Source organism: Aphelocoma coerulescens, chromosome 27 (assembly GCF_041296385.1).
Source record: "Aphelocoma coerulescens isolate FSJ_1873_10779 chromosome 27, UR_Acoe_1.0, whole genome shotgun sequence".
Classification (NCBI taxonomy): domain Eukaryota; kingdom Metazoa; phylum Chordata; class Aves; order Passeriformes; family Corvidae; genus Aphelocoma; species Aphelocoma coerulescens.
This window is the reverse complement of record NC_091040.1, coordinates 6,416,386-6,443,357: the sequence shown is the minus strand read 5'-3', so window position 1 is coordinate 6,443,357 and position 26,972 is coordinate 6,416,386. Positions and strand designations below refer to the sequence as shown.

Here is a 26,972-nt window from a genome sequence, read left to right as displayed (position 1 = left end):
AATATATAAAAAACCCAGCCTGGTTTCCAGCTGGAGAGGTAAAGTGGAACAACACAGCTTGTCCTGACCTTCTTCCATACACCCCTTGCAAGTGTCCCTTGGAATCTTCTTGGCAGGTAATAAACAACCTCCCAGATGTCCCTTCTTGAGGAATCTTTGTGCTTGTCTGACCAAGTGCAGTGATGCCCGGTGAAAAATCATGGTTTGGCTGTTGTGGGTTTAATCTAAACCCTCCCTGAGAGGTTCTGACTACCATGTCCATGATCCCCGCAGACAGAAATGGGTAAAAATCTAAACCAGTGGTCATGAAGTGAAACAGGAGAAATTCCCACTTGATTAAAGAAGAAAACAGGTCTGACTTCAGCGAGGGTCTCTGGCTTCTTGTGGTCCCTTCCAAGATGAATTATGATTGTATAACAAAAAGCAGGTGCAGACCTGCTGAGTCTTAAATCCTTTTGCTATTTTTGGAGCACCTAATTTTTTATAGAAACATAGAACCCTGGAATGGTTTGGGTGAGAAGGGACCTTAAAGCCCATCCAGTGCCACCCCCTGCCCTGGCAGGGACACCTCCCACTGTCCCAGGCTGCTCCCAGCCCCAATGTCCAGCCTGGCCTGGGACACTGCCAGGGATCCAGGGGCAGCCCCAGCTGCTCTGGGCACCCTGTGCCAGGGCCTGCCCACCCTCACAGGGAAGCATGTTCTCCTAATACCTCATCCAAACCTATTCTCTTTCAGTTTAAAGCCATTCCCCCTCATCCTGTCCCTACAGGTCCTTGTCCAAAGTCTCTCTCCATCTCTCTTGGATCCCTTTGGGCACTGGAAGGGGCTCTAAAGGAGCTCAGTGTCCCTGGAGCTTCTCTTCTCCAGGCTGAACAGCCTTGCAGGACCTTGCACTTGGCCTTTATGGACTTCGTAAGGGTCTCACATTCCCACCTCTCCAGCCTTTCCAGGTCCCTTTGGATCCCATCCCTTCCCTCCAGAGTGTCCCACAGTGTGGTGTCATCAAGCTTGCTGAGGGTACCCTCGATCCCATTGTTCATGTCACCAGCAGAGATGGAAGCCACCGCTCTAACCCTGAGGAGCTCTGCCTGTCTCTGAGCCACTCTCATGCTCAGCTCACCCTCAGCCTTCCAGAGAAATGAAAGCCACTTTGGGAAGATGATCCCCTTCCTGTCTGTGAACTCTGTGCATGAGTTCAAAGTTTGCATTATTGACCTAAGGACAACAATTGCCCTAAAATGCAGAGTTGCTGACAGCTCCGTCTGCACTGAGCATCGAGCCATTCACAGCTCTGATTCCATAATGAGTCCGCCACAGTTCCTCTGAGCAAACCCCTGTCTTTTCCCATTTCCTGAAACTATCCCTGTTTGCTTTAGAAGCAGACAGTGGAGATTCCCTGAAAAAAAACCCCTCAAATCCATCACTCAGCTCCTGCTGACAGAAAATGTGCCTGGCAGCTCGCGAGGAGCAGCAGGACAGGGAGGTCACACGAGGCATCTCCATCTCCTCTGGCAGGGTCTGGAATCCCTCCTGTGCCTTCCCAAAGGCATTTGTCACAGGGATTTCTGCCCAGAGTGCCAGCCAGGCTCAGGTCGGCCGTGCAGCAGAGTTCTGCATCCATTGGCGTGGTCAGGGTGAGGGCAATCGAGGTGATAAGGTATCGTGATAAGGTGGGCATGAGCAGGGTGCCAGGTGATTGTGCTGCTGCCACAGCTACACCAGCTCTACATGGGACTCAAAAATACAAAAAGCCTTCTTCCTGCTGGGCTGATGAGACCCTGCAGTGTTCCACAGGAACAGCTCTTTGGGAAAACAGACCCATGGAAAACTTCCCTGATTACGAAGTGATCACAGCTGTCAGAGAGCTGGGAGTTGGGAGGACTCAGATCTTCCTGAGGGAGGAAATCATGGTCTGTGGCTAAATTAGAAGGTTGTGAAACTCTGTCTATTTTGTTACCTGCATCTGCTGAGAGGTCATGACGAAAAGCCTTAAATAGATTGACTTTATTGAGAGATGAGTGCAATTGAATGGTCCTCTAGAAGCTTGTTGGGCCTTCCCGACCTGTGGAAATCCACGAGGAAACCTCTCAGGCACCAGAAGCTCAACAAGCTAAGAGGGAAAATGAGGTAGATGAGGTGGTCATGTCTGACTCCGTCTGCCATGGATTAATGTACTCAACCTGCACCAGGAAAACAAAATTGCCTGTGGAGGTAAAAGAGACTGGGAGTCATTCCAGCAGATTGACACCAGTGTGCTCTGGGCCACCAAGAACCAATTTCCACCCAGCCATGAATATTTACAACCAAGCACATGCCATTACTTGAAGAAAAGCTGAATTGTTTTGATCATTTGTTGCTGTTGTGCTATGGAAGGAAGGATTTAGCCCGTGGTTAGGGCAAGGAGCGTGAAGTGAAGGAGTGAAGAGTAATGGAAAATGCACATGTATTTGCTCAGGGAGAGATGGATGGAAGGAGGTTTAATCTGTGCTTGGATTCCACAGAGGAGCCCATCCAAGGCAACGGGGCCATCAGGGATTTTCATGTGCAAGAGGAGCTGCTCAGTTGTCTGCTCCTGTCAGAGGAGCCAGTTCTGTTCTGTGATTTCCTCAGGGACTGAAATATGAAAAGAAAATCAGAAGTGAAAAAGTCTGAGTCAAATTCCATCTCCTCCTCAGGTGCTCCCCACATCACTCTGACCTTGCACAAGAAGGGGATTCCAGGCTCTTGGCTCATGCCAGGTCTGTAGGCTTCCCTTTCAGTCAGTCCAAAGGTTGTCCAGATCTCACTTCCAGTGTGAGTTTCTTGGGAATTGGAGTTTTTCCTGAGGGAAACCAATAGTTCTGAGTCTGTCCTCCCTGCCTATATGAAAAAAAATCCCAAACCAAAACCCTAAACCCCCAAACCAAACCACTGAAGGTCCAAAAATTTTAGAAATTTTAGTGGGACCAAGTTTTAGCTTCTTTATAAAATGGAGTTTTCATGATGCTGTTTCAATGCTGATGAAAACTGATATATAAAAGTAATATGAAGATGGGCATGAAATTAAAATTAAAAATTATTAAAACTTATTTTGCTTTTTTAAAAGTTTTGTCATTATTGGAAGAAAATCAAAGCAACCCATTTAAACATTTTTTGGTTTCTTGTTCCATCCGTATTTTCCAGGCTCTCTGAAATCCCATGCTCGTGCAGCAGAGGAGTTGAGCAAGGACTTCCCTTTATGAAAGGGGCTGAGTCCTGTAACAGTGGTTCAAACTGTTGGTTCACCTGAAGGTTTGAGGGACATTAATCTTAGGTCATCTTTTATTTATTCTTAGAAGAGAATAAATAAAGCCCAGCAAATGCTCTCTGGTGATTCGGCTGTGTTACTGTGAGAGGGGCAATTGAAGGGCTTTGTGACAGGAGATTTCTCCCAGGTCAGGAACAAATGATGAGCTGGAGCTCTGGAGCAGCAGGAGGAGAGGACAGGCCGGGATAGGACAGGCCAGGATTCATGTGGGGTTGTTCAATGACAGCTCAGCAAACATCGCTGCAGTTGCCATAGGCAGGACTAAATTAATTGCAGAGGAGAGTTAGTGAGCAGTGGGAGGAATTAACAGAAGCTTAACCCCTGATTATCTAAGCTTGCACCACCTCACTCCACTGCTCCCTGGCACTGAAATGGACGATGAATGCTGAGACATCCAGGAAAGTCTCTCCATCCCTTCCAGTGCCTCCTGCAAGCCTTTGGAAGAGCAGCTCGTGGCTCTGTCACGTGCGAAGTGGTGTCAGCAGAGCTGTGAACTCCTCAGCAGTTCTCCAGTGATGGAGGAACCTGTAAAAGCTGAACCAGGATGTCAGAGAGGCACCAGTTTGACCTTGAATGGGGGATGGAATTACAGTTTGGGGGATGGGAGGAACTCAGCCATCTGGAATGGGATGGTTTAGCTGAAGGGGACCTTGGATGGGAGCTGACACTCACCACCAAATTTCTTGGTGTTTCTGTGAACATGCGAACCAGAATTCTGCTCAGAACTGCAGTTTCTGTTCATCATACTGGTATTTTTCTCTGGATATACTGGTAGGATTAGGGTTAGGGTTGGGGATCAGAATCTCACTAAACATAACATGTTGTGTCCTCTTCTGCTCAGGAGCTGCTGGTGGGGTACAGCAGTCACACAATCCTGATATATCCATTTTTATTTTGAAGCGTTTACTGTTTGGGGATTCTTCCTTTTTTTTTTTTTGTTTTGTTGTTTTTTTGTTTGGTTTGGGGTTTTTTTTGTTTGTTTGGTTTTTTTTGTTTGTTTGTTTGTAGTTTTTTTGTTTGTTTGTTTTTTGTTTTAATGAAAAGAGGCAAGTTTTCCTAAAAGGCTTTGTGAAAACTGCTGCTGTGGTCATTTCTCAAACAACGTTCCCATCTAAATCAATCTTTATGTAAAAGATGGGAACAGTTTCCATGGATAGCATGATAAAGGTGTGGAGATCATGCTGGGGAGAAGGAGCTGCTGTGCTGGATGTTAAGATTGATCTTTGTTGATTGAGCTGCATTTTTCATCCTCCACCCCGGCCTCAGATCCTGCAGCCACCACCTCTCCTACAGATGCTGCAGGATCACTCTAAATGGCCATTAACTAATGCCAAATGATGATGGAGCATCTCCTGAAACACGGGTGACACCCACGAGTAAGGAATGGATTTGTTTCTGTCAGGGATGACAGGGGTTTGCAGCTGAACTAACGCTGCTGATCCACCTGGAATTCCAGGGACAGGCACGGAGAGAGGAGGTGCCGGGGTGTACGTGGCAGTCAGGATGAGCTGTGGGAGGAGACAAGTTCCAGGCTGCCAAAGCAGTCCCGTGTCTATAGAACCCCAGTGGAGTTTGCCTCCTAAAGACATTAATGAGGGTGAGATCCCTCTGTCAGCCCCTGCAGCTGCAGCCATCCCTGCAACAATCATTCTCTCCTCATTATCTCTTGGTAGAACAAAAAGACCCTCAGAGGTCAGTCTTATGATGTCTCTGTACCTCTGCATCTGTCCAGGGAAAAGAAGGAAGGGATTTTTCTATGGTATTTGTGCACGATACCAGAAAAATGTGCAAGTGTCTCCTGGGATGAGATTTCCCATGTGAAAAATGAAAGCTTTTTGTCTTAAAGCATTTCTCTTTTCCATGAAATTAATTAAAATAAAAGTTTGACTGCAAAATAAAACATTGAAACCCTGGGATGCCTCATTAAATGGATGATCTGGTTCATTACTTAATTCTGGAATTAAGTGATGCAGAGCTGTGGAACTTTCCACCATGTGCAGCCTTTACACCTTGCACTTGTAGGTCAGGTGCACCCAGATTCTATTTTATAGGGGTTTTGAGGCAAACCCTGGTATCATCTGAGGTCAGTGAGGGGGAACCCTGAGTTGCATATTCATGTCTGGCTTTTCATAAATAGGGGGATTTAATTTACTGCTATCAAACAAGTCCCCTCTGGCAGGGCAAGATGCTTCTGACAGCCCAACCTCTGAGCTTTCTGGAGATGGTTTTAGGCTTATTTCCTGATAAGAGAAGGTTTCAGCAATTTTCCTCCATTTGAAAGAACAGGAGAAGTCTCAAAACCACTTGATTTCTACAAGTTTCACAAAAGCTGGCAGCTGGGAAAGACCCAAACTGGAGCCCAGGGAGGAAAAGCAGGGTCAGCGCTTGTGTTTCACTGTGTCTGACAGGGAGCAGCTGGCCAACAAACACACGTGCCCCACTTTCTCCAGGAGCAGCCTGGCAGGAACGAGACAGCTCACACTGCCCTGGCAGCACAGCCAGCCCGAGTGAGACCAAACCAGGGTGCAGAGAGCTGTGCTCCCCCCGGGACACGGGGAACCATCCCAGGGGAGGTGGGAGTGTGAAGGCGGCTCCTGGTTTGTTCTGATGGTGCTCTGGGGGTCCTGAGGAACCTGGGACAGAGCAGGGAGATGTTAGAAGACAAAACCCTCAGGAATGCAAGCTTCATTCGTTCTTCTGTTTCAAACTCTGAGTAATTCCCAGCACTGGGAGCAGGCCCACGGTGCTGCAGGTGCGCTGCAGGACTCGGAATGCGTGGAGTGACCCCAGCTTTGCATCCTACTCCTCAGGTGGCAAATCCTGCCCAGCTCAGAGCCTCCACAACCCACAGTCCAAGGCTCTCACTCCATGCTTTGGATTGGCAGTAAAACTGTCGGCTCCTCGGGGCAAGGGCTGTTTTCTTGGTTTATGTTTGCTATTAAACATTTATTATTAAAATTGATTAAACTTTAACTAAGGAAGGGGAATTGCTTTAACCTGCTGCAGAGAATGACATGGGCTGTGATTTTGTGCAGACATGAGAAAATCCATCATTCCTGTTTGGGAGGATTTGAAACCAAACAGATTTTTCTACAAATGTCTTCACTCAAAAAGCATTTTGAAAGCCTTTCTTCCTGCATTTGCAAATCAGGTACAGAGAGTACCTGAGCACCCCCAGCTGCTCCCAGCTCTGCAAAGCCCAGATAGCTTCTGCAAGTGCCTGCAGGCTAACAGCATCCTGAGGGAAAGCGTCCACTTCCCTTCCACTTTGGAATGCTGTGAAATGTTGACGCTTATTTCTGAGCCTAAATCACTCCTCCACTGGGTGTGCCCGTGGCTCTTTGTTGGAGCAGTTAACTGCAGCCTATTTTCCTCCGTGTTTCAAACCCCTCCAACACCGGGAGTTAAAGCACAGCTAGCACAGGTAAATTCATGTGACAAACTGTTTCTGGAGATCAAGCAAGGACAGCTCAGTCACCAGGGGCAGGGAAATGTGTGCATTTATTTTGTTGTAAATCAGACAGTCCCCATTTGCAAAGTAACATTGAAACCTGGGGAGAGCTGTCAGTTGTTAACACAGTTATTGTGAGCCCTTTGTGTATTCTGGTCTTTCCATGGTTTTTTTTTTTTTTTTGTCAGGAGGAGAAATAAGAGTCTGAGTCAAGTATGTTCTTGTAATCGCACATGTCTTTCAAAAAGGACACACTTTCATAAACCCAACAGAACCAGAAACCAGCATTGTGGTTTAAGTGCTGAGAAACCCTTTGGTTCACCTCTGCTCCGAGCTGAGCCCAAGCAGCTCCATCTCCCTGCAGTGCTTCTCACTTGGAATAATTCCTCTTCTCTTTCAGTCCAGGCACATCCAGGTGTGAGCTATTCCAGATTTCTGGTGTGCACCAGGGTTCTCCCATGGTCTCATCCCTGTGGTGTTTGTCAGTCCAGGTGTGGGCACCTGATTGTTAAAGGTGTTGATGATTCAAAGGTGCAAATGATGAGTTTGTATTGCTTAGTGCACAGTGGTGCAGTAAACCCCAGTTTTAGGCATATGATCCTTGCTACTCACAGGGAATCTCACATTCCTAAATTACTGAGGGGAAGACATAAAACAGCATCAAGTAGCTCCAGGGGAGGTTTAGATTGGATATTAAGGAAAACTGGGGAAAATTTCTTCACAGAAAATGTTGTCAAGCACTGGATCTGAGGCAGGGCAGGGCAGGGCACTCACCAACCATCCCTGAAGTGTTCAAAAAATTATGGATGTGGCACTTGAGGACAGGGTTAACAGTGACCATGACGGTGGTGCTTTGGGTTGGACTTGGTGATCTCAGAGGTGTTTTCTAACCTTAACCGTTCCCTGGTTCTGAGATCCAGCTGGGCATCCCCAGAGCAGAGGTTTGGTGTCCTGCTCCTGAGCTGAGTGTCCAGAAACTGAGGGTTTCTGCTCTCCCAGTGTGGGCGTGGAGAGGGAGGAAGGGCCAGGGGAGGGGGAATGGTTGGGAGCAGTGCCCAGAGCTGGTGGGACTGGGGAGGAGATGCAGGGAGGCAAAGGGGAGCAGCAGAGGATATTCCCAAGGGGCCACACTGGCATGTCCAGCCCATTCCTTGCAGGCACCAGGAGCGGCTGAGGGAGCTGGAAAGGAGCTCAGCCTGGAGCAAAGGAGGCTCAGGGGGGACCTTGTGGCTCTGCACAAGTCCCTGACAGGAGGGGGCAGCCGGGGGGGTCGGGCTCTGCTGGCAGGGAACAGGGACAGGAGAGAGGGAACGGCCTCAGGCTGGGCCAGGGGAGGCTCAGGGTGGACAGCAGCAGGAATTTCCCCATGGAAAGGGTGCTCAGGCCTTGGCAGGGGCTGCCCGGGGAGGTTTGGAGTCCCTGGAGGTGTCCAGGGAAGGGCTGGAGGTGGCACTGAGTGCTCTGGGCTGGGGACAAGGCGGGCATTGGGCACAGGGTGGGCTCGGTGATCCTGGAGGGATTTTCCAACCTCAATGATTCTGGGACTCTATGATTGCAGGAAATAATGCTTATCTCTATTCTTTCTCCACATTTTTCATGCCAAGCTGACATAAAAAATACTTTCACGCTGAATTTCATACCTTTCCTCCCTCCCTTACTAGTAACACGGAATTATTTACCTATTCCTTTAAAATTCTGAGGTTTAGCAAGCACATAAATGACACTTAAATCCCAGCCCAAACTGTAAAGCAAATACTCCTTTTCCTCTCAGGGAACCATTCCTTTGACTTGTTATTTTGAGCTCCATCGTGGTTGTTGCTGTGCAAAGGCAACTTTGTGGAAAAGAAGGTTAAGTGCTAAGGTTAAAACAGGTTCAAGTATAATCCAGAGTGCCCTTGGCAAAGACAGAAGGGTTTTAGTGGGTCTCATTTATCATTGCCTGACTGCTTAAAGTGCTTGAGTGACTCATTATTGGTTTTATATGCCTTTAGAAGAGCTGCAAAAGAGCCAGTGAGAAAAGTATCACTGTTTTCCTCTTTTAACCCACACTCAACAGGGAACAATAATATTTAAGACTTCAGAGTGTAAAAGATTTCCTCTTCAGAAACCAAATTCCCCAGCATGAGCCACGTGGAGCAGCTTGGGCTCAGCTCCAGAGGGGAGGTTTCTGTTGGTGTGGAGTTACATCCGCGGCAGAAGTTTAGAGCTGAGAGCTGGGAGCTGCTCCTGCCAGCTGGGGCTCCCAGGCCTTCCTGAAACCACTGCCTGTCCTTCAGCCTTTTCTCCTCATCCATTCTGCCAAAGCTTTGTCCTCCTCCCGCAGGGGCCGTGGGCTCTGCAATGGAGGGAACGGTTGGACCATCCCTGGAAAGCAGGGAGGTACTGGAACAGTTTTCCCAGAGCAGCTGTGGCTGCCCCTGGATCCCTGGAAGTGCCCAAGGCCAGGTTGGATGGGACTTGGAGCAACCTGGGATAGTGGAAGGTGTCCCTGCCCATGGCAGGGGTGGGATGGGATGAGCTTTAAGGTCCCTTCCAGCTCAAACCATGCCGTGATTCTGTGATCATGGAACACTAGAAAGACTATTTTGAAGAGCACAGATCTGAAACATCAGTGAGCGAAGACCTGCTCCGTGCTCCATCCCTGCCTGTTTGCTCTGCACACGGATCCCGGGGGATCCAGGCAGTGCTCCCAGTGCTCCGCACCCGGGCATTTGTGTGCAGCTGTGTCAATCACCAGCATGACGTGGCAGAGGTCCTGACTAGTGGGGCTTTTAATGAAGTGGCTGCTTTAACTCGTGGTGCCTTGCCAAGGCTCTTTACAAAGCTCCTCTGGAGCTCAGGAGGTGTTAGTGCCACTGGAAAAGGCATCGGTTTCATCCCAAAGCAGCTAAATCCAGCCTGGAACAGGTACAGAGCAAGACTGGGAGGAGGATTAAGGAAAAGAGGCACCTGTTCTAGGAGGGGAGATCAGGAGAATTGAGCTTGTTTAAGTGAGCCAGGCAAAGGCTGTGCAAAGGACTGGGATAACTCTGGAGCAATCCATCAAGGGGATGAGGACTGAGGGGGAAATGGAGCTATTTCAGCCAAACCATGGTGCTGGCTTTGGAGCAAATGGTACAAATTGGCCATGGAAAACTCGATGCTGGAAGTTAGAAAGGTTTTTTTATTGTTATTATTTCTTGAAGAGATGAAATCCTGAAGTAATAGGGATAAAGACCCCAGCAGGGTTTTAACCAGGATCATCCCTTGGAGGTGGGATTGTGTGAGGTGGCTGCCAGGAACAGGAGGCTGCATTCAAGGACCTCTCCAAGTCCATGGTCTGAACCTTGTCCTGGACGGAAGGAACGGGTTGGCTGTACACCTGTGTCGTGGGAGTCAGGCACCTCTCACCCGCGTTCAGCAGCGTGGTGGGGTGCCTGGGAAACCTGGAAAATCACAGCCATGTCCTGGAAAGCTCTTTCCCCTCAGTTCCTGGGGTCATACAGTGTCAATTCTGTGTTTCTTGATCCTGGGAAGACTTTAATACCCAGCTTGTCAGTTCTGGGAATTTGATTAACTCAGCCCCTATGTCTGCATGGAGACAGGAATATTGAGTCCAGCGGGGTATAAATCCTGTGGGTGCTTAACCCTGTCCAGGGCTGTGTGAAGATCCCATGTGGAGGCTGCAGCAGCTTCCCTTGAGGGTGTTCACATTGCCTGCAGTGAGAATCTGCCCGAAACACGCGTGCAAGACACCCCAGCTGCAGACACTCCCTGCTCTGAACCCCCCAAAATTACAGGTTAACATTATTGTTGAGAACACCCATGAGTGTTACTGAATTTCCCCCCTGCAAGGGAGGGTAAGAACACCCTGGGATCCTGGTAATGGCCAATTTGACTGAAGCCAAGGCATTAGAAGTGGTTGGATTTTTGTTTGTCTATATTCATATCCCATTGGGAGCCCCTGGGATGCTGTTGTATTAGACATCACACAAAAATGGAGCAGAAATGTGATATCTCTTCTCTGCTGTTTAAAAAGAATATAATTTTCTCTCTGATTTATGGCATCTCTGAGCAGCAAGGGAGAAAGAGGAGGGACAGCACTGGCTCGGTTGATTCTGACCAGTACTCACAACACAAGAGAGAAAGGGGAACCTTTCTTTAAAATATATTCATAGATTCCCTCTGCAGAAATGAGTTAGTTGGGCTCGATTTTACCCACCCAGGAACTCTTGATTATTGTCTCATGAAACAGAGCACCTGCTCTGCTATCCCATAAATAAGGGAGAGCAAATGCATTGTGCATTCATTCCAAAGCCTGGATCCCCCGCAGGGCTGGGATGTGCTGCGGCAGAGGGAAGAGATTTGGAGCTTTGTCCTCTGGTTTCCTGGAGAGACTCGGCTGTGGGAGCAGCTAGAGGAACGTTCACTCTGCCCGCCGGGGTTCCCCCCCACGGCTCAAAAGGGCTTGTTGCTGCTGGTAGTTAGAGCTGTGTGGAAACATCCCCGGCAAAGCTGGAGCTGCAGCAAATGTGCCTGGCGGGGTTGTGGTCCAGGCTTCAACTGCAAATCAACTCTCCTGGAAGATTTGGGATCTCTGAAGGCGGGGAGTGGGACAGCCAGAGCTCTGGCACCAGTGCTGTGGGAATGCACAAACCAAGGTCCAGATGTGGACTAATTAAGACTCACTTTGTGTTGCCTTAGGGGGTATTCAGGTAACAAAGATGGGACTGGCAGCCCAGCTTTGTGCTGAATGTGCAGTTCAACCTCCTGTCTCTTGGTTTTAGTGGCACTGGGAGCTTGCTCTGAGTCCATCCTGTCCCTTTTGAATCCTAAATTGTGAGCTCAAAATCTCCACGGGACGCAGGGCAGTGATGACCCTGCTCAGACTCATTTGTGCTGCAGGCAGAGCTGGTACTGCTGGCACCCCTGGGTGCTTTGCAAGGTTCACCTGTGCCCCATCCAGAGGGTTTATCCTGAGGTAAAGGATGGATCAGGCTGCTAGAGCTGGGCTGCTCCTGCTGCAGAAGGAGGAATGCTCTGCTTAGCCAATGCAGAGAGGCCAGGAGTAAATCCACGCTGGTTGTTTGGGATGAGGGGCAATAAAGCTGTTAGAGAGGGTGGGGGTGGCTTTGCTGGAGCTCCCTCAGACACTGAAATCCCCTCTGGTCAGCAGTACCAGGTTCATACTGTGAACACAGCCATGAGTGTGCAGGATGTGCATCACCCTGAGATCCGTATCAGACTGGGAAGTGAGAGCTTTCCATCTCCTGCTGCTGTGTTCTGGATCGTTTGCTGTGACTCTGGGCATATGTTGTCAATTCACCAGCACCTTTATGCAGTCAGTTATAATTCACATTTGCTGGTTTTTAATGAATGTTTGTTCACTGGAGCATTTGCCAGGGAGTGTGCGTGGCACACAGAGCCAGCCCACATCCCAGCAGCCTCCAACACGAGCTGAGGAATCAAGCTCAGGAACAAATCAGGGATATATTTTGTGACATGCGCCTCCTGTGGTGTGAGACGGAGGGGACTCTGTGAATGGGAGTCTTGCAAGAGAGTCCCAGCAGCCACATGGATGGAATGCTTCCTGCCAATGCAATGGAAAATCCCAGAGATAATCAGGGCCCTGCTGAAATTCCCTTCAAATCCAAATACAGGCTCAGTCACAACCACCCTGGAGCACCTCACTGTCTGCTGCTCCCACTGTACGGTTTGTTGTCCCAGTTGGTATTCCCATCATCCAAACAAACCTGGATATACGGAATGCGTGGTGATGGGGGGGCCTTTGAGAAACATCCCAGGAGCCCCAGATCCTCAGGAAGGCATTGAGAGACAGAAGAAATACAGAGCTAAGGCTGAATGTGATTGTTCTAAAGATGCAGGACTCACCCAAAAAGGGAATGCAGGGACTGTGGAAACACTTGAGAGGGTGTTGGGGGCCCAGTGCACTTTGTTGGTAGAGAGAGCAATGCCAATTAATAATTACTGTAGCTGAACATGTGGAGTTAATGACTTCTGCCATTTGGTGGCTGTGTAAAAGATGTGGTGACAAACAGGGACTGCTTCCCTGTCCTTTGCTGGGAGAGCCAAGGCTGCAGCCTGTGCCGGGGAAAGACGTGTCAGGAAAACCAAGGAGCTGACAAAAGAGTAGCCTACAAAGTCAAGCAGCTCTGAGTCTTGCTGGGCAAAAACCTCTGACCGGGAAACGGGATTTCAGCAGCTTCTCCTTCCATCTCTTTGCCTTCAAATGCAGCTGCTGCTTGGACAAAATCAGCCTGGCTTCAAAGTAGGTCAGAGCTGAAGTCATCTCAGGATGCTCCTAGAAGAAGAAGTACATGTCAGGGTGACACCAGTGTGGCTTTTAATAGAGTTGTTCTCCGCTGGCTGCTCTGTGGGACTGAGGCCCAGAAGAAAAGCTGCAGCCAGGTGGGACAAGCCATGGACCACAAATCCTACCCGAAGGGATGCTCTCCAGCAGAGACGAGGACAGCGCAAGGGGAACGTGGGAGTGGAGGTCTCAATTCTCAAGCTGCTTCCAAAAAAATGGACATGGAGAAGCATCAGGGTCCTGAGCACCTTCTTAGCAGCTTTGGGGTCCCAAAACCCTAATTATCCACTCAGACTCTGGTGTCTTATTGAGTAATCCAAGGGGTTTTTTTGGACAGTCTGACAGCAATTCAGTCTGGGCTATTTTAATAGCATGAAGACATCCTGGGTACTCCTTTTAGGTCTCAGACACATAATTAGCAGTTCCAGGTTCTGAGCAGCTCATTAGTGTTTGGGCAATCAGGAAGGGGACACCAATGAATTATGATTTCAAGCATCCGCTCAGCAGCTGTGAGTTTTGGATCCTTCCTCTTAGCAATTCCAGTGAATTCCAAAACTGCTTTCAGGGAAGCATTTTCATCAGGCTGGAGAGAAATTCACGCTTTTTTCCCTGCCGCTGTCCAGCAGCCAAATTATTGTGCCTCGTTTTCTTGGGAGGAGCGGTCCCAGGCTGAGCTGCAGTTTGCCCTGTTTGCCTGGGCTCTAAAACCTGCGTTTAGCTGAACACATTAAGCCCATTTGCTTTCCAAACCCAGCTGCAATTCCAGCCCTCCGGGGCAGTTTGGCAGTGCTGCTGGTCTGACACAGCTCGGGCAGGAGACTTTTTGGGAGGGAGGAGGAGGAGCAAGATGTAAAAGCAGATAAGCACAGCACCTCGGAGCAGCTTTCCCTTCTCCCCGAGCCGCCCACCACTCCACAGACACACAAAAGAGAAGAGAAAAATAATATCTGCTGACTGTCTGAGGAATGCGAGGCTGGAGCGAGCTCCATGTGAGGGAGCCATGCATTATTTATGGCTCTGGGCTGTGCTATCCCCTGCTGGATGAGCCCAGTGTTCTCGTTCGGAGAGCGGCTCCTACCAGGCACTTTAACCCCCATCCCTCTCGTCTCCGCTGAGCTGAGACTGGAGGACACAAAGGCAAAGCTCAGCCCCTCGGTGTGCCCAGGTGAGCGCAGCCAGGAGGGTCTGAGCCGTGCCTGGGATGGGATCTGCGGAATGGGAATGCTGCCAGTGCCCCCCAGCTCCAGCTGAGCCAGCAGCGATCAGCCCCTGCTCCCCATGGCCAGAGCGGCCTGGAACGGCCGCAGCTCCTGAGCTGGCATCCCTGGGAAATGCTGCTGCGCTGGGGTGGCTTCCTGTCCTGCTGGAGCAGCGCCCAGGAAAAGCAGCTTTTTGGGACCAACTCACGTTTTCTTGCTCGGTGGTGCATGTAAAATCCATCAGAATAAAAATCGGAGCAACACAAAGGTGACACTGGCGTGGGCTTGTTTGCATTTTACTCCTTTATTACCATAAAATATGGAACTGTGTTATAACATGATTGGGTTTTATACTGTGTTACATTGGGCTTCATAGATTATAAAGTATTTGTAATAAATATGATGTTAAGTAGGTTTCCAAGCATATATATTAAGGGGATATTTAGTATATAATAGGTGGTTTTGTTATTATAAAATGCCATCAATATTTCAGTACAGCAACCTGTTAAAAATAAAATGGATTAAAGAGACAAGTTGGAACTGTCTGTTTGCCCCAAGTAAAATATTTCAGCATTTTTGAAACTAAACAAGAAAACCCAAGTGATTCATTTGGACTTTTGATCTGAAGTGGATTTCACTAAATCAAATTGACATTTTGCTGTGAAATGTTAGAAACGAGATGAGACCACATATTCCTCTCGAGGGTTTTCTGATCTTCATAGAAAGGGTGGTCAGGGATTGGAAAGGGCTGCCCAGGGCAGGGGTGGAGTCCCCATCCCTGGAGGGGTTTAAAAGCCCCGTGGATGTGGCACGGGGGGACATGGTCAGGTGGCCTCGGCAGTGCTGGGGGATGGTTGGAATCAGTGATCTCAGAGGGCTTTTCCAACCTGAGCAAAGCTGTGATTCTGGGATCATTTCCCACCACAGCCCCTGCCCATCCCAGCCTCGGGAATGAGCAGCCTCCAAGCCAGGGCTGGGGGGCTTTGCCAGGCTGGTGGCACAGCGGGAGCCACCAGAGCAAAGAGTCTGAGTGTGTGCGGAGGAAAATGTTCAGTACCTTGGGAGAAATGGCCACATGTGGGATCATTCCTCTGTCTCCTCTTCATCCTTGTCTCCTGGGCTTTCCATACTGTTGGCATTCCCCAGGCAGAAGCGGGAGAGCAGCAGGGCTGTGGGAGCTCTCATGGTGCACTGTGCATCCACAGGGAGTAGGGGAGGGTTCTCCAGGAGAGCAGAAATCCCAAAAGACCCTCCATGAGCTGGGAGCCAGCTGAACCCCCTGATACACAACATCCCATGGACACACAGAGGGAAAACGTGCCAGAAGCGCACAGACATTGATCCAGGCTCTGGGGTTTTGGTGACTGCTCTGGGGTATTAGTGACTAATGCCTTCCTTACTGGTATAAACCCATCTGAGTGACAGCCTGGGATGGGAGGATTTGTTTTGCTTTATTTTGTCTCTGGATGTTGGATTTCAGAAGAGCCTCAGGAAGTGGAGCAGAGAGAAACTCAGTGAGGCAAGAAGCTGTTTTGCCTCCCTGGAAAAGCCTCCAGAAGGCTCATCCAGCCCCATTCAGCCATAGGAAAACCCTCTGAGGCAGCTTTGGGCTGAGTTGGGGCTGCAGACACCAACTGGTGAGAGGTATCTGTGCCAGGGGAAGGCTGGAGCGGTAAGGAAAGCCCTGGCTCTGGGATCTGCAGGGATCTGCTGATGTCTCTGTTTATTGGGCAACACAATTCCCAGCTTTGAGAGCACTGAAATTCAGCAGGGTAACTTTCCTTAGGGGAAGCCTAAGGAAAAGTTAACAACGAACAAGGAATGTGAGTGTTGGGAGGCAGCAGGGACCTCTCTGTGCCACAGCAGCTTCCAGCAGGACAGAGAGGAGGGAAGTTTGAGGGGCCATGAGGAATTTCCGAGGGAGATCCTGACAGGTTTGGGCTCAGACAGCTCAGCAGATCTTCTAAATGCATCCTTCAAGGGAGGCAGTGAAAAGGCCTTACAATTTGGGCCAGCTTGAGTGCTTCAAGGAAATGCTCAATTTTGAAGCTCCTCACCCTAAACTGGACCTTCCCCAAACAGAAGGGGAAGCTCTGGATCTTTATTGTCATTATTAAAACAGGAATAATATGAATGTGATTGCTTAATCCGTGGACCATAAACAGCCCTTCTTCCCAAGGGATGATTTCTCTTCTTTGTTTATCCTTGGGGGAAGTAGGAGAGAAGAGATTTCTTTTGGCTCTGCAACCCATCTGTGATAAAGAAAACTGTCCCATGAGTCCCACCCTGATGGTTCAGCCCCTGCAAAAGGCCCTGGTTATGGGCTGCCATGGGGGTGTGCAACCAAGGAGACCTTGGCTTCCAGCATGGGATGAACTCCTGGCAGAAGAGGAAATACAGGATATGAGGGGGGAGGGAGGTGTCAGAGCTTGGTCCAAGCACCCAGAAGGTTCCTCTCCTGACTGCTGGAGGATTTTCCCACCAGCCCTGTGGCTTTGGAGCCAGGAGGAATTGGTTTTCCCAGATGCATTTGTCAAGGGCTCCGTGGCACCATAATGAGAAGCGCTGCAGATCTGCCAGCATGGCCCTGGGAAGACATCTCTGAGGAAAACACCCTTGTTCCTCTCTCTTCAAGGGTCTTTCACTTTCGTTCCTCCCGTACCCACATAAGGCAAAGGTCAGACTTGTGCTGAAGAAGAAACCCCTCATCCCTTCCAGAAGGCTCTCAGCCAAAGGGATGGGCTGTAAATCACCCTTGTTCCCACATGCAACTGTGGGTTTTATGTTCTGGGCTGAGGAGATAAACTCACTCCCTACTCACAACAGACAGCGTTTGTAGCATTTATTTCCAATCCTGTCCCCCCACACACCCACCCTGGCATGACAAATGAGAGGCTGTAATTCTCTGGGAGGCAGGTTTTATGGGAAGCAATGCATTTTTCTGTCCCAGCTGCTAAACTGTCTGTGCCTCTGCAGCTGATACCAGGTTTGGGCAGTTTATTCTCTGGCAGACTTGCCTTGATTTTCCAATTCACTGATCTAACATGGGATGATTAAGAGAAGTCTTCCCTCCTTGCTACTGTAATTCTTCCCCTCCACCATGTAGTTGTTTCCCAATTTACTTTTGAACAAAGGGGGCTCTTCTGTCTCCATACAGGTCTGATTTTTATGTTTTCATTCTGTCTTATGTGACCGTGTCCCACGGAGGAAGTTCACGGAGCGGCTTTGTGTGGGTGTCCCAGCCCTGTGGAAGTTCAGTGTTCTCAAATCTGGGAATTGGGTGATATTTAAGGTCCCTTCCAACCCAGGCCATTTCAGGATTTTATGAAACCTGAAGAACTTCTGCTGTGACCTGTAACTCTTTAAAGCCATTAAAAGCACAAGCTCCCCGGGAGAGGAGGATATGCAGCAGATGACCCCTCTCTGAGGCACAACTCTTGGCTGTGTTGAAGATGTTCGGCCTTGGATTGAGGTAAATCAGCTCCTGAGAGTGACCTGTGCTGTCACAAAGTGCTGTTTTATTTAAAACAGCCCCAGGTGCCACCGGCCCCAGGGCTTTGTCATTGCCAGCACTGCTTCAGTGGGATTTCTCGGAGTGTTTGGCTCTTTCTGGATCCTCATGCAATCTCTGCTGCTGATCCTGGCATTTAACTGGCCATCATCATTGTCTTGACACAACTGGAATGCAGTTCTGTGGTGAACAGGTTATAGTGCAGCTCTTTGCAGGGCAAATACAGCCCTGTCCTTCCCCCGGGAAGGTACAAAGGATCTATTAAAAAACATCTGCTGTAGTGAGGTGGGGTTGGGCTCTTCTCCCAGCTAACAAGTGACAGCGTGAGAGGAAATGGCCTAGAGCTTCACCAGGGTGAGTTTAGGTTGGATATTAGGAAAAAGTTCTTCATGGAAAGAGTTATTAAGCACTGGTACAGGTTGTCCAGGGCAGTGGTGGAGTCACCATCCCTGGAGGTGCTCCAAAAACGTGTGGATGTGGCACCTGGGGACACGGTCAATGGTGAATGTGGTGCTGGGCTGATGGCTGCACTTGAGGTTGTGCAACCTCAATGATTCTGTGATTCTATGAAAAGGGTTTGGGTTTTCTTCCTGATGGTAGAGAAAGAATTACAGATAAAGACATTGCACTTGTTAAAGGCAACTTTCTGCTTTTGTTTTGGAGCACAGCATAGATGCATCATTTAGGGGAATCTGGTACCTTGACTCTCCTGCATTGGCTGGAGGATGCAGAGTGCAGGGATCTGGAGGGCAGGCTGTGTACACACTGTGAATTGATGTGGTAGCACAGAGCCAGGGATAAACTCCCTCCTGTACTCCAGGAGTGTGATAATCTTCAACACCAGAGGTAACAGCAGCTGCACAACAGCTGAGATACACCAGCACGTTCCCAGCCCAGCCTTGGTGGCTCCTGCTGCACCAGAAATAGCATCATCCTCTTTCGTATTCGCTGCCTGTGTTCGTGTTCGTGTTGTTTCTGCCGTGGGAGGAGAACACAGCAGGAAAAGAGAGCAGGGAGGGGCAGGAGTTATCACTGGCCTGGGGACACGTGGAGGACACCAGTTGGGACTGAGAGGAAAAAGGCAAAGGCAGATCAAGGCGAAGCATCTCAAATAGGGACACGAGAATATTAATGCACTTGTACATGGAGAAATTCCGGTCACACAGACAAGGAACGGATTTCCCTCGACCTTCCGCAGGCTGCCCGTCCCTCTGGCAACACCCAGTCCTGGCAGCAGCCATAAATCTTCAGCAGTGACAACTCCAGAGCAGTGACCACAATGACCATGCCCTGGCAGGGGCTGTTTGTCCATGGATGGATCATTACTGACCCAGCAGCTCCTTCACACACAGCTGGGGGATGTTGGGACAAACTGGCTGAAGCCAAAGGCTGTGGGAGGGAAATATTATCTTAAATGGGAAAGTGAGGAGAGCCCTTCAGCCTGTGAACCACCTGCAACCAGGTAGCTGTGTCCCTACAAAGTGGGTGGGATAAAAGCTGGACCTTGAGCAGGGCCTGGCAGTTGTCCATGCAGTGAATATCCATGACATCCTATTATCCAGTGATTTCTCTTCAAGGCTTAGCTAATACCAGAACAATTTATCTGTGCTACATTCTGTCCTTGCAAATACAGGGTCACCTGCCCCTGTTAAAAGCATGAGAGGGGAGATGAAGTTTCTTAAGGCCTTAAATCTAGAGAGAAGCCAAAGTGTACCCCAGGTTCTCCCTCGAGAGCCCGGCCTTCCAGCAGTCATTAATTCAGTTTGGGATCTTCCATGTGCTTGGCTCCAGGGATGCCAGTTGTTCCTGTTTGCTGGATTTGGAGCTCTCCCTCCCTGCTGGTCCAGGCAGGATAATCACTTCCCATTATTTATTAGTGCACAGCATCCTTCTTCTCTCCAAAGGCATTTCCCCAGACTGTGGCTCCCTAATCAACGGGGTTTGTGATGGGAGATGATGGTTGGGCTGGAGTGCAGCACTGTGGAGAAAGGTTCGATGTGTTTGTGCCACATTTACAGGCAGTTTTCCCACAGTTCAATCCCATGGGTCTTTGATTCCCAAATATAATCAAGTGTTTGGGTTTGCATCCCACAAAAGGGGTGGGGAGGTGCTTCTGCCCCATTTTGGGGTCATAACTTGAAAGATGACACATGTGGCACGAAGTGAGCCAGTGTAGAGGAATCTGTTAGACTGGAAAGAAGGGATGGGTGTTTCTGATATCAGAGAATGTCCAACTTCCTCTGGAACAGGGATTGCTGCGTTTTCCCCAATACCCTGACTGCAGAGCTGAGCAGCTCATTTCTGTGAACCAGAACCATGACAAAACAGAGCATGGAGGACAAAAAGAAACAACAAACCACTTGTGTATGGCAAAGAAAAAAAAGACTGGGAAAAGCATCTTCTGCCCTTGGTGTGCCATGATGGCTGCACCATCCAACAGGATCCAGGAAGGGATGAGATAAAGACAGCACAAGAGATGAATACCAGGCAAGACAGGCTCTGATTATTATGGGAATTTTAACCCAGCCTGAAGCTATGCACTGCGAAAATCTGAAAGCATAACCTCTCCCTGACCTTGGAAAAGATTTTCCCCTGTTTGAAAATAATATTCAGAAGTGAAGAAAGGAGGAAATTGGTAGAATAAGCACTGCAGCCTTTGAACAGAGACATTATTGAACACAGCCTGGGTAAAGCTTTCTCAATCCCTCAAGCATGTCCTTGTGAAAACCCTTTCCTGTTCCTTCATCTCACCTGTATTTGGGAGTGGCTGACAGGGGAGCAGGGCACGAGACTGAGCACCAAGGTCTGCAGTCCTTGGAACAGGCAGAATGGAATGAAGGCCTGGGATGAGGGGCTGTGCTGTTACCTGCCTGATTGGAATGCAGATTCATCCTCTGCATTTCTTGCCAACACCTCCAAGCTAAAAATAGAAACATTTCCTTCACAGTTGGCATGCAGGAAGAATCTGAGTCTGGGGAGTGGGGCAATTACAAAGTTTTATGGGAAAATCTCTCCTTTGCTGGGCAGCAATGGCAGAGCAGCAGCAGCGATGTCAGAGCATAACCAAGAAGAGTTGGCCCAGAGCCTACAGATCCTGCAAGATCTGAGAGCACAAACGGAACATCAGAGATGCTCCTGTGGGAGTAGAATATCAGGCAGGAAGCCCTTGGTCTCTGCATCCCACGGGAATGAAGTGGTTTAGCTCCCACCTCCATCCCTCCCTGAGTGACATGAGGTGCCCAGAGGAGCTGTGCCCCAGGAGTTTCTTTGCAGTTCAAACCTGGGGCAGGTCCCTGCAGCCTCCCAGCCTGGGGAGCTTCATGGTGGCTGTGGATGGTGCAGCTGGAGTGGCCAGAGCCCTCCTGTGTCGGTTCTGGGGACCAATCCCAGACACTGCTGAGTGCAGAATGAGCTTGAGAAGGTGTAAAAGTCCCACCCCTGGCATCAGTCATAACCAGATTTTGGGTCAAGGTGAGCTCCCGACAGGCTTGTCCAGAGAGAGCTTGGCTGAGGAGGGCAAAGGGATTCCTACCATGGTTACTAAAGGGAAGGGAAGGGAAGGTGCAAACACACCACACTTAAACCAACTTCTGTACTTTATTCCATGACCAGTCCATTCTCTGGGAACAATTTGCCCACATCCAACTCATTAGCCCAGGATCCATCTGACTTGCCACCGACGCCATCCTTCCAGGTGAGCTGACGGATGGGCCGTGATGTTCCTGAGACCACACTCAGCAAAGACAGCTCCTGATACTCTGACAGCATTCCCTCCTCCTCCAGCCCACTGTCCACAGCCTTTTCAACACCCGGATTGCCGATCCCCAGCAGAGAAGGATGCCTGGGGGCTCTGGGCCTATTTGGGAATCTTTCACCCTCCTTAGGACCTCTGCCACAGAAGGACCAGCTGGATGATGTCGGCAGCCTGCCAGGAAGAACAGGGAGGCAGTTTCCATCCTCTGGAGCTGATGAGCTATAGGAAAACCTCGACACCTTTTCAGCCCTGTTTCAATTGCCCTCAAACCCTGATGATCCAAGAGGGTTCTCCCTGCTCTCCCGCTCCCTGCCACTGCAGTGGCCACCATGCAGGCCCTGGGAACCCTGCAAGGGCTGTCACACTTGGGCTTTCCCAGCCTTCTGACAGGAGCTGCCCCCGTTGTGGTTGTGCAGAGAGGACAGGGGGACTCTGAGCTGGCAGGACCTTCTCACCAAAGGAACCCAGTTTGGATTGTCCTCGTTGTAGTACACACTGTTGGAATGTCGCTACCTTGTCGTGTTCGTTTGGGGCAAAGAATGGATTGGGAGTAAGTTTTATCCCTTTGGGGTTTACAGCAGGTTTTCCCCTTCTTTCTGCGTGTGTTGGTGAGGAGTCCCCTCTGCTCAGTTCCATTCGTGAGCAGGGTGACCGTGCTGTGAAATGCCCATTTACAGCCACACTTGCCTTTTTTTAACAGGTCCTTTTGCTCCTGGCAGGAACACCCAAACACCCCCTCAGCAAATGTTAGAGGCAGGAGGCAGCCAAGTTCTGCTCTCCCTTCGGGAGGCTCAGCCCTCCTGTCAGTGTGGTCCTGCCGCCCACTGAGGAGCTGAGGGGTGTGTGTAGTAATGTGTGTCCCAGGAGGAGTCAGGTCCTGCAGTGTTTGCCACTCTCCCAGTGACATCTTGGGGATGTGGCACAGTCTGTCCCCCATTTGTTAGACCAGAACCCTGGCATGGTGTCAAAGCACCAACAGGATCAACCTGAACCTTTCAAATGTGGTTTGCTGTGGAGGGAAAGGGGAGGTGAGGTAGAGGAGATGGAAGGGAAGAGTGCAAAGCTCTTTATGCCAAAGGGAGAGGAGATCATGACCCTTTAACTTGCATACCCCTCCCCCAAACCAGGCAGATCGGGATTTTGGCATGGGAGGAGCAAGGATTCTGTCAGTGTCATGTGTTTCCTTTCTCCACAGCTGCCACTGGATGGGAGTAACATGAAGCCCCAAACACCACAGGTGTGTGGTGTGGCCATGCAGGGAGGAGGAGAAGCCTTGAACCTCATACTTGGCACCACCCCAAGCTTGGACCAGCCATCCCAGAGAGGGATGTCACTGTGGGTGTCTCCTGCATAGGCATTGCCCAGGAGGTGCCACCTGCTCAGGCACTGCTGTGAGAAGAGGACAGTGGTTCAGGAGTGACTGCAGGAGGAGCAGAGCACCCACTGCACTGAATCCCTCAGGCTCTTGTGAAGAACCAGTTCACAGTCTGTGCTTTGAGGAGAGATCATTAGACCCAAGTTTGGATTTCAGACAGCCTTTGGATGTCATCTTTCCCTGTTCCCTGAAAGGGCTGTCATCTCTAGGTTAAGAAATAACCAAAAAGTACAATGTCAAGAGCAAGGCCTCCTCCACCAGCTCCCAGAAGATCCAGCTGCTGCAGGACAGACTCACGTCATCACTTGAAAACTTTTCCCCAACACAGCTCTTCTGCATCATTTTTTTCTGGCCCAGGTGGGCACCAAAGTGCAGACACTGAAATGCTCCTGAATGCATTCCTTGATCCCTCATTCCCGTGCTTTTGGTGGGATCTCTGATTTTCTGTCGGGCTGATGGGAAGGCGCAGTGTGAGGTGCGCTCAGGTGCAGCGTGAGGAGGAGGAACTGGTCTCCCGTGAGACATCTCCCTTGTGGCTCTAGGTGGGGATGTCTGGCTGATGGCTGCAAGATTTGGGTGATGGTTGCAGGTGGTTCTTGTTCAGGACAGCTCAGGCTGTCCCCTCCCTCTGTAGCACCACATTCCTGTCTGGGCTGAGCAGGATTAGGGAACTGACGGACAGGTGAAGGTGGCTGAGCCTCCTCTGGAGGGGGTCAGAGTGGCATCTGCTCCCCATCCTGCTCTGACACCGGTGGAATGTGCTGAAAGGGAGAGATTTGGGTTCCCCCACTTCGGTACACAATGGGCTGGAAACAGAGTATTTATCCAGGTGTTTCACGAATGATACTGGCAGTGAATGAACACTGATGACAACTGCAAGGACTTCACTAAAAACTCTCCTGGGAGCACGGTGCCCCTTCAGGTCCAGGAGTCTGCCCTTCCTGAGTCTTTGGGAGTGTCTCTCCAACTGCCAGATGCAGAACCCGAGGAGGACAGGCACCAGAATGGGGGGGAGGGGGGAATGAGGATATTTGTTATTACCAGGTAATATTTTAGAAAGCTGTGGAAATCAGGAGTATGGTTCAGGTTGCCCCATGATCATGGAATCATGGAATGGCCTGGGTTGGAAGGGATGTTAAAAACCACTCAGTGCCAGCCCTGCCATGGGCAGGGACACCTCCCACTGTCCAGCCTGGTCTTGGGCACTGCCAGGGATCCAGGGGCAGCCCCAGCTGCTCTGGGCACCCTGTGCCAGGGCCTGCCCACCCTCCCAGCCAGGAATTCCTTCCCAATATTTAATAATTCTGCTGCAGAAAACAGACATTTCCCAGCCCGCATCAGTGCAGGATTGGAGGAGTTGATGCAGCCCTTGAAGCCCATCACAACCACCCCAGAAGATGCCGATCTCGGGGCACTGTTCTCCTTCTGGAGTTACTTCTTATGGATCCAGCCAGCCAGGCCAACCATCTCATGGACCCGGGCTGAGGACTACACTTGCTGGAAGGTGCTGCAGAGATTTCATATTCCCAGAGGAAGGGGGGCGTCATCCAAGTGTTCTGTGCCTGGGTTTAGAAGAGAAAGATTGAAATCAATCTGCACAGAAAATGAATCTGCTTTACATCCTGATTATTTTAGAACTACATCAAGCTCCTGACAGAAAAGATGTCCCGCCACGGCTAATCCTGTCTTTGGATAAGCTGGACCAGAGCTGGGAATTGAGCCAAAAAGAGCCAGCAACTCCTGCTGCCACGTGCTGGCTCACAGTTTGGGAACACCACACACAGCTGTGCTTGGTGGGATGCTGGGCTGTCACTCAGCCCTTGGAATGCATTGCCCTGATCCCGGTTCCTTGGCAGACTTCCCAGGGAACGAGGTCAGTGGGATAACAGGGCCCATTAAGTGGGTTTGGAGGCTGCCCTGCTAAACCACGTTCGCTGGGGCTTGAGGCAGTAAAGCTCCCAGGAGGGAGCAGATGGAGTAGGAACATCCCACAGCACCACCAAACCCTGCCCATGCCCCCCTGCCAGGGACAGCACGGGACGGGCAAAGCTCAGGAATTAACATTCCATAGGGAAAGCCAGCAGGCCTGGGACCTGGAGCTTCTTGTGTGCCAGCAGAGAAATCCAGGAGCTGGCTGGGAGCTGGCTGGGCTCGGGGGCTGCCATCCTGCACAGCTCTCCTTGGCAAAGGCCCTCGGCTCCACCAGCACAGCTGGCTCAGGGTTTTCCAGCTCAGTTCGCATTTGTCTGGTTTATTGGGATTTGGGGCTAAAGTGCAGAGTCTTGTTACTTTAGAAAGTAAATTTAGGGTTTATTGAGAAGAATATTCTGTTTGCCATTGGTACAGCAAAACCTGCATGGTTTTGGTTTGCTCTGATGTCAAATAAGCTTTTTTTCTTTTTTTTTATAACCTCCTTTTTTATTTTATGCAAACCCCTACTCAGAATAAATCAGCTCAAACCAAAATATTCCATCTCAGAGAATTCCCTCTCCCTCTCCACATCCCCATTTTTGTTTCTCTCCACATCCCCATTTTTTTGCTGTTTTTGTCTTATTTTAATTTCCGTTTGGTTTTACTTTGTTCTACAAAGAGTGGCTGGCAGAAAGCTGGGGTTTTCAGAGAGGGTTGTAAGGATTTTTATAAGCCCATACCTGGCAGTTCTCTGCAGGCTCAGGGAACTCAACCCCAGTTCATCTATTCCTCCTTTCCCAGGGGCTGAAATTCCCTCTCACTCCACACCTGCACTAAGCTGAGCAAAGGAGCAATTGGATGGTTGGCTGGTGACTTAAGGAAATGAGGAAAAAACATGATCCTCATATCATTAATGAATTGCAAAAATAATTTTAAAAACCCCTTAGAGATGAACTGGATAAATCTCTTACAATTCTGGCATTTCTTGAGCAATTTTCAGCTAATAAGTCCAATTGAAGGAGGTTTTGAAATGAAACATCACTTCAAATGAAAAATAATCAGAGCTTGTTTGTTCTCAAAGTGCCAGATTGACACAAACACTAAAAACCCCTAAAATGTTTATGTTCTTATTTTTTCCAATTAACAGCTTGAATTTGCAGCATGCATTAGTACCAAAGTAATTTAGTTTTTTTTACACTGGAAAAATTGATTCCATCTCCCTTTCTCCAGACTGACAGAGCTTTACCGTCTCCCTGTTACAGTCTTATTCTGCTGCCAGATTTCAAACAAATCACAGAGTTAGTGCTAAAAAGTAATCAAAAGGAAGGAGCACCCAGTAAAGCTGTTTGCTCTGATGAACTGAGGCAGTTGCTTTGCACATGAAAGTCAGCATTTTGAGTAAACTTGAAAACAGCCTTTTTTCCTGGGTCTTGCCTCTAAATCAATATTTCAGCTGAGGATGTGTCTCAGATGCTGAGCAGCACATGGGGCACTGGCTGCCCCAACCTCTCCAATGGCCCCTTCTCCACCCTCCCTTGGGTGCATGGGGGCTACAGAAATTCAGAGGTGTTTGGAAAGCAGCACCCTGCATTTCCCTAATCCTGTCCTTCATGGAAAACTCCTGTGGTGGGGAAGTTCAAGATGACAGCACTGAAGGGATGGGATTGAGGGGTACCACAGGGAGGCCCTTTCAGGCCATTCCCAGCTGGGAAACTCTGTGCCAGATACCACAGAGTGTCACGGGACCAGTTTAGACTCTGAACTTCTGGATATCTAAAACTAAGCAAGAAACCCCACCCTCAGCTCCTCTGCTCCCATCCTTTTTCTGGAGATAATGGCAATGCTCTGTTTTCCAGAGAGGTTGTGAAGATTAATGCAGTCTTCAAGTGCGGGAGAGAGAACAGAAAGGCAGAACGAGTTCTCCTGGTGCACGGAGGACAAGAGGAGGAATAACAGGCTTAAGCTGTAAGAAGAAAGATTTAGGTTTGGTGTGGAAAACCACCTAGCAAAGTTTGACAGACAATTTGAGCCAGAGGAAACAACACACAGACCATGGGATCCTCCTCTGGCACAGGCCCCTGCTCGCTCCACACACGTTACATGGGGCACATGTGTGGCACACCACAGCTCCCTGGGAGCAGAACTGGCACCTCCCTGGGAGCAACACAACACAC

General features: G+C 49.6%; 1 protein-coding gene across 1 annotated transcript in view; it reads left to right on the top strand.

The window, feature by feature from the left end:
• Positions 1 to 22,866, top strand: part of LOC138099137 (acid-sensing ion channel 2-like) — a 31,163-nt gene extending 8,297 nt beyond the window's left edge. The window contains exon 2 of the mRNA XM_068996204.1: positions 22,708 to 22,866. Within this exon, the coding sequence (XP_068852305.1) occupies positions 22,708 to 22,866 (159 nt within the window). The remainder of the gene's footprint in view (positions 1 to 22,707) is intronic.
• The last annotated feature ends 4,106 nt before the right edge of the window (positions 22,867 to 26,972 follow it).